General features: G+C 36.9%; 1 protein-coding gene across 1 annotated transcript in view; it reads right to left on the bottom strand.

The window, feature by feature from the left end:
* Window positions 1–12558, bottom strand: part of LOC150099731 (death-associated protein kinase 1-like) — a 504639-nt gene that overhangs the window by 54556 nt on the left and 437525 nt on the right. The window contains exon 24 of the mRNA XM_090403485.1: window positions 5587–5775. Within this exon, the coding sequence (XP_090259611.1) occupies window positions 5587–5775 (189 nt within the window). The remainder of the gene's footprint in view (window positions 1–5586; window positions 5776–12558) is intronic.

The raw sequence follows: 12558 nt of genomic DNA, 5'->3' as shown, positions 1-12558 counted from the left end.
CTATTACTTGTCAGTACAGCACTGCAACAATGTTGTATCCAACAGTTCATTCTTCTAAGGCACTTCTGACTGAAGTAATTCATCAAGACCTTGGTCTTCCAATAGGTCTCTTTCCTGCCATCAAAGATCTCTTTTCCTAACCATACCACCTTAGACTAGCTCCACTCATACATTTTGGAATGCTAACAATACCAAGTTCGTTTTGAATATCTTAATTTTTAATATGATTCTAACATTGATGCCATCTGTTCACTTCCCTACTTTTTCTCAAAACTCTCAGATCTCTGGTCCTTGATGAAGTGCTTTATTTCTAACCCAACTCTCAGATCCATAACTCAAAACTGGTTTGAACACTGTCTTGTATACTGCAAGTCTGGTGGTTTGGCTAATTTCTTTCTTATTCCATACAAATTTATTTAACTGGCTCTCCCACATTCAGATTTATTCCTTTTTATTTATAAACTATGAGAGCTCTGCTTCAATCATCTGGAATTTGACTTTCTGACTAGGACCTCTGAATTATGCAGCACAGCCACTGCAAAACTTTTATACCTCCATCCTGGCTGGCCAAGCGGTTAGTATACCTATCTGCTCTCAAGCCAAATGGCTGCAGGTTCGAATCCTGCAGTGGGCATGGATGTTTGTGATTATCTGTGGAAAATACTAGTGGTGGTGGTGTAGTTGCAGTTAGTTGATTGAGTGGTGGAGACAGAGTGCTGTAGAGGAGGTGCCCTACCTCGATGAGTCCTTGGACTTCTTGGAGGTTTGACGTAATAATAATATTTAAACATTTCAGGTCAACTATCATCTACTCCAGCTGCCTTTCCACATTTAAGTTTTTGATGGCTCTTTCTACCTCAAGAATTGATATACTCCTTTGCATTCCTAATATTATTATTATTGGCCATTTCTTGAAAACTTTGCTATCGTTCTGTTACTGCTTTTTTCATTTAACAGTCTTTCAAAGGACTTATTCCAGGCATCTAGGATATCCTTGTCTTCAGTTTTCATGTTGCTTGTATTATCTTTAATTCCTTTTATAGTACTCCTTCCTCCATTTCTAAGCTTTTTTCCCCCCTCAATATCCTTCAGGACATTTTCCCACCTTCCTGATATTTTATATTCTTACTGAATAAGCTTAGAGAATTTTCATTTTGATTGTTGATATTTGGTCCTTTTTTTTTATATTAAATGACACATTTTCTTTGGATTTTTTAGACCATGATTCTCTATAAATATATGTATACAATCGTCAACCAGTTTTGCCAGCTTTGTTCTGTCTGGCTTCTTCAGGACGATAATGGTTACATTAACATTAAATACCACAACACAAGAATTCAATAATGACCTTAAAATCAGTTAAAAAATTTTTTAAAAAGACAAGAGACATACGAGCATAATTAATCATTGTTAGTAGATCGCATTTTATAGTTTTTTGCGTAATTCAGTTCTGCTAAACATAGTGAATTTATTAAGCATTTCCAAATGTAAAAAGAACCACTGCATTACTGGAATTTTTGTTAGTAGATCGCATTTTATAGTTTTTTGCGTAATTCAGTTCTGCTAAACATAGTGAATTTATTAAGCATTTCCAAATGTACAAAGTACCACTGCAGCTTCTTTAAAGTTTCTACATTTGAAGTCTTCTTCAAATGTAGAAACTTTAAATTTCGAACCAATCAATGGAATGGTTCGAAATTGAGAAATGATGAGCTAATCCTGAGGTGTGTGTTCCATCGTCATACCTAATGCAGGCTCAGTCTCTACCATCATCATCATCATCATCAAATTCCTGTCATGTACCCTCAAGGGGTGTACAGGCTATGACAGTACTACATGAAAAAATTACATCATTACTAACTTCCTATCTACAATTTTCCTCCAAATCAGTCTGTTACTTGTCAAGATTCCAACATTATCAGATCTTATATTTCTATCGTCTAAGGCACTTTGTACCGTATCAATCCACCTATATCTTGGTCTTCCTCTGGGTCGTTTTCCTGCCAACCTGGCAGAGAACACTTGTTTGGCAAATCTTTCCTCTCCCATTCTATTTAAGTCACCATACCATCTGAGATTAGCTCTGCTAACGCATTCCTGGATGCTGACAGTGTCAGGTTCTTTCCTAATATCCTCGTTTTTAATATGATACTGCCATTGATGCCATCTGTTCACGCCTATAATCTTTCTCAGGACTCTCATATCTGCGGTCTCTAGTCTTTGGTCAAGTGTTTTACTTCTGACCCAGCTCTCAGATCCATAAGTTAAAATTGGTTTGAACACTGTCTTGTATACAGCTAATTTAGTGTTCCGACTAATTTCTTTCTTATTCCATATGAATTTATTCAATTGATTTCCCACGATACCAGCTTTGCTGATTCTGTTGTCTATTTCTATATTTAGTTTACCATCTTCAGTAAAAATTGTGCCTAAGTAGCTGAAATGTTTTACTTGTTCCACAGGTTCTCCATTCACAACACACTTGACATTTTCAATGATTCTGCCTATTGTCTTTGTCTTTTTATTGCTGACCTTCATACCATATCTATTACAACAGCTATTCAATTTAGTCAGAGAATCTTGCAGACTTGTAGGATTTATTTAGAAGTATAACATCATCCGCATAAAGCAAAGAGCTGACATTAACATCTCCAATTTTGATATCAGGTTTAATACCACATTCCTTCATAATGTGATCCATATAGATAATGAATAACAGAGGGGATAATGTACATCCTTGTCTCACACCAGATTTAACATTAAACCATCTTCCTGTACTTCCTTCAATTCTAACTGCTGACTCACAACTCAAATAAAGACTAAGTATTGCTTGATATAATGCCCCATTGACACCATATAACTGCAGCGTATTGAATAGCTTCTCTCTTGGCACCTTGTCATATGCCTTTTCCAAATCGACAAAACTTAAATACAGATCTTTGTTATATTCCCATGCTTTCTCGACTATTTGTCGTAAAGTGAAGATCTGATCCTGACAGCCTCTATTTGGCCTGAATCCAGCTTGTTCTTCACCAAGCTTTTCTTCCACAATTCTTCTCAACCGTTTCTCAAGTATACTTGCATAGATCTTGCCAGGAACACTCAGTAGGGAAATACCTCTGTAATTCTCACATTCAGTTTTATTTCCCTTTTTATATATGGGTACTATGAGAGCTCTACTCCAATCATCGGGAATTCGTCCCTCTGTCCAGGCTTTCTGAACTATGCAGTGCAGCCACTGTAAGACTCTTATACCACCATACTTCAGCATTTCTGGTCGAATATCATCTACTCCTGCTGCCTTTCCACATTTCAAGCCTTTGATGGCTTTTTCTACTTCAAGTATGAATATGTATTCCTGACTGCATGCCTGGTCAGTGTTTTTTATCACTGTGCTGTCATCACTGCTTGTTTCATTTAGCAGTTTTTCAAAGTAATTACTCCATACTTCAAGGATATCTTTTTCTCCTGTTTTCATTTCACCTTTATCATCTCTAATTCCTTTTACAGCACTCTTTCCTCCATTCTTAAGCTTCTTCAACAACCTCCAGAATATTTTGCCACCTTCTTGATATTTATTTTCTATATTCTTGCCAAAGTCCTCCCATGACTTTTGTTTAGCTAGTTTTACACACTGTTTAGCTTTCTTACATTTGTCTCTGTATTCTGTAAGAGTAAAAGCTGACTTATTTGCCAGGAACTTTTGATATGCTTTCTTCTTTTCCTTCACTGCCTCTTTAACTTCCTGTGTTCACCAGGGAGTTCTGATTTTTTTATCCTTGCACACAACCTCACCACATGCCTCTCTGGCAGAATCAATCAATGTTTCCTTCAGAGTTTGCCACTGAATCTCCAAGGTTTGATTCCTGTTCTCAAACTCTTTCATTTTCTTTTCAATAATCTTTGTGTATTTTAGTCTACAGTTCACATCTGAGAGCTGCTCAACTTTTATTCGCTTTAAAACTTTCTTACATGTTATTCTTTTCAATATGAAATTCAATTTTATCCTGCTCAAGACTAAATAGTGATCACTTCCAATTTCAAATCCTCTGTACACTCTGGTGTCCTGCACCAGGGAGAAAACATCACTATCAACAATAACATAGTCAATGAGACTTTTCTTATTCCTAGCCTCTTCTCTCCATGTGAATTTGTGCACATTTTTATGTTGGAACATGGTGTTAGTAATAACCAGTCCATGTCCTGAGCAGAAATCTACCAAAATAGTCTCTACCAAAATAGCAAAAATCATGAAGTCTTTCAACATCAGGGTTGCCTTTAAACCTATTTTAACTACATGGCACATATTAAGATCTCCTAAGGACAGCATCACTTTCTACAAATACGCAGGAGTATACAACACCCCATGTTCTTGTGAACTGAATTATGTAGGCTAAACATCACGAAGCGTAGAAATAAAAAAAAAAGAACATATCAGAGATGTCAACAACAACAGAACAGACACCTCAGGATTAGCTCATCATTTCTCAATTTTGAACCATTCCATTGATTGGGACAACAGCTCCATGCCATACATTGAAGAAGACTTCAAATGTAGAAACTTTAAAGAAGCTGCAGTGGTACTCCATACAAGAGACAATCTCAGTAGAAATCAAGGCATATTAAAAGACATTTGGAAATGCTTAATAAATTCACTATGTTTAGCAGAACTGAATTACGCGAAAAACTATAAAATGCGATCTATTAACAATGATTAATTCTCCATGCTTTATGCTCTTAATGTCGCGCGTCTTTTTTTCAATTTTTTTTAAACTGATTTTAAGGTCGTTACTGAATTCTTCTGTTGTAGCAGTTAATGTTAATGTAACCATCCTCATCCTGAAGCCAGACAGACCAAAGCTGACAAAACTGGTTGATGATTGTATACATATAAAGAATCATGGTCCAAAAAATCCATGGTCCAAGAAATTGTGTCATTTAAGCTTAGAGAATATAATATAATATCTTCTTCTTCTCCCTTCTACGTGTTAGGCCTACTGGCCTGTTACAGAGCTCTCTTAAGCACTTCTAAGTCATACCCATCCTGAGCATAAGGTGACTAGCCCTATGTCTCCCGGTATATTCCATGGCTATAGCTGCGTATGTTCACTGGGCTGGTTTGCCTGCTTGTGGGCAGGAGGAAAAACTCCAGATAAACTGGGGAAGAAAAAACCCTGCTGTCCATGCCCAAGATCGGCTAACTTGGCTATGTCTGAGAAACATCCTAAGCTCCTCACATCAACAATGGGGGATCAAATCCAGGACACTCCTTTCCCAGGCATATGGTTGCAAAGTGCATAGCTACTAAGCTAACTGCACGGACTTTATAATACACACACAATATAGAGTATAAGATTCTAATTATCTAAATGTTAAATTGTAAATATGATTTCCTGGTGGTCTGCAAAGATAAAGAAAATTAAACAAGAATAAAGTATATATTGTGTTAGCAATATGATTATTTACATGTACAATTTTAAAATCCATTTGAATTATATTTATTTTAGAATATTTATAGATTATTTTTCTTAGTGCTATTATTATTTATTAACTGTTTTAAAAGCACTATTAAATAGGACTGAATACCTCTCCCATTAGCTGCAACTGCTCTACAACTTCCTTTATATGCTCCATTCCAGCCAAGGGATTGACCTGAGTATGTATCATATCAACAAACTGTTGCCAAGAGAGTACAGGAAATGTGGTTGAGGATTTTCGCCAGTTTTGAAGATGGGAAATCATAGAATCAAGAAAACCAGAATGTTTTGGAATACCCTAAACAATTATTAATTTACAGTTTTAGTTGTACGATCATTCTTTATAAAGAAATAACATTCTTTATTTTTAAAAAGAAATTATAAGTAGCCTTTAAGGAATTACTCAGCATTTAACACATTAAAATATCATCAGATCAAAATACATGAGGTTTGCATTCAAGACTATAGCAAACGTAATTTCAGAGAAAAGATGTTAGTGGTTAAATATTATAATGTAATACAATTATCTATTATTATGTACATGATCACCTGAAGAATTAACAAAATGCATTATTGTTACTATTGGCCATCTGCCAGATGATTTAGTCTCTATTGGGCAGACAAAGATATAGATTAATGAATATAAATATCTATAGCGTGTGTGTTAGGTTCCATTGAGTCGTTTTTGACTCCTGGTGATTCTACGAACATACACTCTCCATTCAGATCTGTCCCTGGCCATATCCTTCAGAATTTCGATGCACATTCCAGTTGCTTCTTTAACTCCATTCACCCATCTAATTCTTGGTCTTTCTCTTCTCCTGCTTCCATCAACTTTAGCAAGCATCATCATCTACTCTAGACTGTCATTTGCTCACATAATATGTACAAAGTATGACAATTTTTGCTTGCTGATCATAGCTTCGAGGGAGCAATCTGGCTTTATTCTGTCTATCACTGATTTATTGGTTTGCTTTGCAGTCCATGATATTCTTAGTGAGTGTCTCGAAACCCATAATTCAAATGCATTTATCTTCCTTCTTTCACTCTTTCTTAGGGGTCCAACTTTCACATCCATACAGTACCAAAGGGAATACCATTGCTTTCACAATTCTGATTTTTGTTGCGAGGCTGATATCTTTAAATATCTTGCTTAAATTTGTGATTGCGTTCTTTCCAAGTAATAATCTTCCAATTTCTTGAATACAATACCCATCATTATCAATTTGGGATTCTGGGAGCAAACTATTATCTACTTCCATTTTCTCCCCCATCTACTTCAAAATCATTAAGTTCACATGTTGCCATAACTTTTGTCTTTATGAGGTTAAGTTTAAGGCCATATTTAGCACTTTCTTCTTTATCTTTCATAATAAGTTCCTCCAAATTTTCTTTGCATTCTGCTAGCAAGGTGGTATCATCTGCATACCTTAAATTATTAATATTTCTTCTACCAATTTTCATTCCAACTGAAGACTCCTCCAGCCCTGCCATTCTTAAAATGTATTTGCTGTACAAGTTAAACAGGTATGGAGATAAAATACATCCTTGTCGCACCCCTTTACCTATTGTGAAATACTCAGTTTCTCCAAGATCTGTTTGGACAGTAGCTTCTTGTTCATAGTAAAGATTCCTCAGAAGGATAATGAAATGCTCTGGTACTCCCACTGTTCTTAACACATTCCACAGTTTCATGTGATCTACAGAGTCAAAAGCCTCTATAGTCAAGGAAACAAAGGTAGACATTCTTTTGATATTCATGTGTTCTTTCTATTATCCATCTCACATTGGCGTGTTCCTCTGCCTTTCCGAAATCCTGCCTGTTCATTTGGCATTTCTCTCTTCATGAATGGTTCCAGTCTTTTCTGAATGATCTTAAGTAAGACTTTACTTGCATGAGAAATCAGTGCTATAGTTCTGTAATTTTTGCACTCTCTCTTGCATTGCCTTTTGTCAATAAAGTATCTAAACTGATTTTTTCTATTCTCTAGGCCTCTGTTCTTCCTCATGTAATTGTAATCCAAATTCGCTGACATAGAGCTGTTAAAATTTTAACTGCCTCTTTTCCCAGGGCTTTGAGCAGCTTAATAGGTATTACATCCCCTCCTGGTGCTTTCTTACTGGATAGCAGTTGCAGAGCTTATCTCACTTCACTCTCCAGTGGTACTGGCTCCTGTGTATAATCCTGCTCTTCAAATTTCTCAGTAATTTTTGGAGTCCTTTATGTAAAGGGCTTCTGTATGCTCTTTCCATCTTTCTTTGATGTCTGCAACTTCTGTAAGATATCCTTTCTGTTCACTTTTCAAAATTGTCACCTTGGCACTAAACTTCCCTGTCAGTTCCCTGATCTTTTTTGAAAAGATCTCTCGTTTTTCCTTTCTTGTTTTGGTCTTCTGTTTGTTGGTATTCCTAGTTAAAGTATTTTTCCTCGTCTCTTCTGGCCTGTCATTGAAACTCTGCATTCAAATGCCCGTACTTCCTGCAAATTTCCTGTGGACTTCATTTTCCTCCTTTCTTGAGCAGTTCTGATGGCATCGTCTGACAGCCATTTAAACTTCTTCTTACAAACTGTTGCAATATTCTTCTTTGCTTCTGTTTTAATTATATCACTCTTTAATCTCTTCCCATAGTTCATCTGGTTCTCTTTCACACAAACTGAGCATGTTGAATCTGTTCTGTATACTAATATTGTATTCAGCCGGTATGTTTCCAAGATCGAATCTGATCGACATTTGTGTTGCTTTCAGTTTCCGTAATTTCACATGTATCGTAGCCAATAATAATTCATGGTCGGTTCCACAGTCTGCACCTGGAAAAGTCTTGACAGACTGAATTGCACTTCTCCATCTTCTTTGTTCAAGTATATAGCCAATTTGATTTCTGTATTGTCCATCAGGTGATATCCATGTGTACAATCTCTGTCTGTGCTGTTTAAAGCAACAAACAAAGAATTCTCTGCACAAAACTCAACTAGTCTCTTCCCTGCAGTGTTACAAATACCTAAACCAAAATGACCTTTTATTCCTTGTTCCTCGGTTTCTCCCATGTTTGCATTCCAATCTCCGAGAAGTAGCCATAAATCTCACTTTGGTGTTGTATCTATCACTTCTTGTACTTGCCATAAAATTCTTCTATGTCTTCCTTTGGTGCCTCTGTAGTGGGTGTGTAAACCTGTATGATGGTCATATTCATTGGATGTCCATTGACTCTGAGAGAAATGATTCTGCCACTCACTGGATTATAACCTAATACATGCCTAGCCATCTTTTTTCTGAGTATGAAAGAGACTCCATTTTTTTTTTTTTTTTTTTTTTTTTTTTTTTTTTTTTTTTTTTACCAGAATTGCCTCATGTCCTGAGTAATACACCATATAGTCCCCTGACTGAAAATGACCCATTCCTGTCCATTTAAGTTCACTTATTCCCAATATATCCAGCTTTTTGTGTTCTATTTCCATCTTTATTATTTCCAGCTTACCTTGGTTCATACTTATAACATTCCAAGTTGTTAGAAGTATGAACCATATTGTACTTTCTCATTTTTGGCATGTTCATAGAATGGCATGTTCTTGGCAAGGTACAGAGGTAGTTTGCCATTGCCTTCCTCTGGAATATTTTTCAACTTTCTAGTCTAGATCTATACTGTTCTGTGAAAATGGGGGCACCTCTGGAAGGATGTGACTCTTTGCCAAGTAGTATGGTCTTGGTGAAGGAGAGCATCTATAGCATGCATTATGTTTAATGGAGCAACTGTATAGGCTAAACCTGATTTATATTTTAAAGTTTTCTTAAACCTGAGGTATTCAGAAAAAAAAATTAAAAATATAAATCTATGAATTACTCAATATGGTAGCCTTTGAACCATAGAGCCCATAAATGAACATATGGGCTCTTGGGCATATTAAGGCAACTTTGTTGTTGTGCATATTAAGGCAACTTTGTTGTCGAAGGTTATATTCTTGTTAGCACACTGTTAATTTTTGAAACTTTTTAGTTTAATTTCTATCTGGATATTGATGGACTAATAATATCTTTCATATTATAAGGCTTCAGCTTGCCAATTGAAGCCTTTTACAGTCTATATTGTAATACATCGTGGAAAGCCTTTGGGAAGAATATAAAAGATAATTATCATAAAGGTAGCAAGTATTCTGAAGGAGATTACTGGAAATGCTTTGATATGTGGAAAGAGTATTGTGAAAGGAATCAGGGATGATATATGTAACATAAAAAACTAAGTAAATATAGATTTGGCATTTACTTAGTTTTTATGTTACATACATATATCATAGTAACAGTGACCATGGAAATATTTGCAGAAAATGAAAGCAGCAGGAACTAAATGTATGTGAATGGGGTCAATGGTGAGAGATGAATCATTAATCAACCTAATTGCTCTCTTTCTGTACTTAGTCAATTATTTTCAGGAAACTCTCAGAAGCAAAACTCCAAATGATAGAAAACATCATTCAACTGCAAGATGGATTCGTAATGTCAAATGTGCAGCTATGGAAATAGAGGAGAATGAAATGGACATTAATAAAGAAATTCTTTCTTTCTTTCCCTCTTTTTAAACTTTCCCTCTTTTTTACCTTTATGGTGTCGAGGATTTCTATTCCTTATAACCACAGCCAAATATAAGGCCAACCACCTTATATGAGAATAAGGTGGTTGGCCTTATGTCTCCGGGTGTATTCCTATGTCTGTAGAAGCGTTATGTACTGAAGGCCGGTTTGCCTGCTTGTGAGGAGAAAAACCCTTCAGTCCAGGCCCAAGACCAGCTAACTTGGCTATGTCTGAGAAAGATCCTAAGCTCCTCATGTCAGTGACAATAATTGAACCCAGGACATTCCTTTCCCAGGCATATGGTTGTGAGGCACATAGCCACTCGGCTAACTGCATGGACTAATAAAGAAATTGCGTGCTTGAATGTTATCCTTCATAGGACAAAGAGCGAAATTAAAAAATTGCAGAAGTGGCAAGAGACGAGTGGGCTGAAAAGAGAAAGAAGCAGGTGGCCAGTAGGAATAATAAAGCCCAACCAACCAAACAAAAAAAACAGTTAGGGAGAAAATTATGTATGGAGACCCGATGATCAGGGGAGTACTTAATGAAAGTGTGACAAAATCGTGTTTTCCAGGTGCAAAAATTCATGATATTAGCCATGCCATCCGGTTGCAAAAAGATAAGTCAAAGGAAATGATTATCTTGGTTGGTACAAATAATTTGAGAGGTGAGAAGTATTCTATGAGGGAGGATGTAAAGGAGTTGTTAGAAGAGGCAAAACTGAACAGCAAAAAGGTAAAGATTGTAAATCTTCTACCAAATTATGATAGAGGTGAACTGAGGGGGAGGGCAGCAGCCAATTAATCTATATGTAGATTGTGCAAAAGGAATGATGTAGGATTTGTTGATCTGGGGTCTGTCTGGCAGAAAGAAGAATTTGTACAATGCTGATGGACTGCATCTAAATGGTTTTGGTGTTAGGTGTCTAGAGAGAGAGAGAGAGAGAGAGAGAGAGAGAGAGAGAGAGAGAGAGAGAGAGAGAGAGAGAGAGAGAGCTTTGTTCACTAAGCATGCTGAAATACAAATTCAGAGAAACTTAAGCAATTAGGGTGGAAACAACCGAGTTTGTGTGAAAGCACCCATGAGGTCATTGAGTGTGATAATGATCAAGTGTAGAATCTAGTCTCTCAAGCAAGACTATTGAATAGGGTGATCAATTCATGAAGTAAAGGTGGGCAGAGGACTAAAGTGATGCTGCAGTTTCTATATATTAATGCCAGAAGTATCAGGAACAAGAAGGAGGAGTTTTTGACATTGGTTAGTGCAACCTCGCCAAAAGTTATAGGCATTAGTAAGACTTGGCTGACAGTGGATGATGTAGTAAGGGATAGAATGTGAAGAGTTCAGTATTTTCAGGGAAGATAGGATGGGGGGGGGGTACTGTTCATGATAGCAGATGCCAAAAAGAATAAGAGATAGGCAGTAGAGTGGCTGTTCAATTGAAGCAGTATGTTGGGAGATTAAGGCCAGTAAGACAAAATATACAGTTGGCTGTTGATATAGACCAGAGAGTTCCACAGATGATCTGGAAGAAGTGCATTAGTACAATGAGTACAAGTCGCGTGATATTATGGGAGATTTCAACTATGGAGATATAGACTGGAAGGAAGAAAGATTATATAGCAGGAAGTAAACAGAATTTATACACTTACTAAATATATTTAGTAGGTGTATAAAGTACTTAAGGTAGCATGTGATGGAGGGGACTAAGGGTGGGAGAGTAATGGACTTGTTCACAAGATCAAAAGAGCTATCCATAAACAAGGTGACCACATTGCCTCCGATTGGTGAAAGTGATTGGCTGAGTGGTTAGTGTATCCGCTCTCCAGCCAAAAGGCTGCGGGTTCGAATCCTGCCGTGGGCATGGATGTTTGTGATTGTCTGTGAAAGTACTAGTGGTGGTAGTCAGCAGTAGATGGCGTTGGTATTAGATGAAGGTTGGTGGAGTAGTAAGACGAAGAGTTGTAGAGTAGATGTCCTCCCTCGACGAGTCTTTGGACTCCCTGCAGGTGTGATATAATAATAAAAAGTCTTGACTTGGGAGATTGTAAGTGGAACTACAACATAGGTGATTATGACAAGCTTAGGACGGAGCTTAAATTTGTGCAATGGCATAAAACACTGCAAGGGAAGGATGTTAGTAGTGCATGGGAAATAGTTATGGGTCATCTAGAGGAAGCAATATTGAATTGCATACCTAAGGTAAGGAGGGTTAACCAGATAGGAGTTAGATGGATGAGTAATATCATTAAGCATGAGCTGCAGAAGAAGAAGAAAATGGTGTGGAGGGTATATAAAGAGAAAAGTGACCCGCAAACTCATGAACAGTACAAGACTCAGGCAAGAAAGGTGACCAGCATGGCAAGGAAGGCAAAATCAGATTATGAGAAGACTCTAGCCAAGCAGGCCAAAGGAAATCCAAAAGAGTTCTTTTGTTACGTAGCAAGTAAGAGGAAGAATAAATATGGAAGATTAACCTTAATGAGTGATGAAACTCATTAAGGTCATGAGGAGAC

The sequence above is a fragment of the Typopeltis vanoorti genome, chromosome 14, assembly GCF_054136105.1.
Source record: "Typopeltis vanoorti isolate ZY-2024b chromosome 14, IOZ_Tvanoo_1.0, whole genome shotgun sequence".
In the NCBI taxonomy this organism is placed as follows: Eukaryota; Metazoa; Arthropoda; class Arachnida; order Uropygi; family Thelyphonidae; genus Typopeltis; species Typopeltis vanoorti.
The sequence above is the reverse complement of the archived record's forward strand: the minus strand, read 5'-3'. Positions and strand labels throughout refer to the sequence as shown.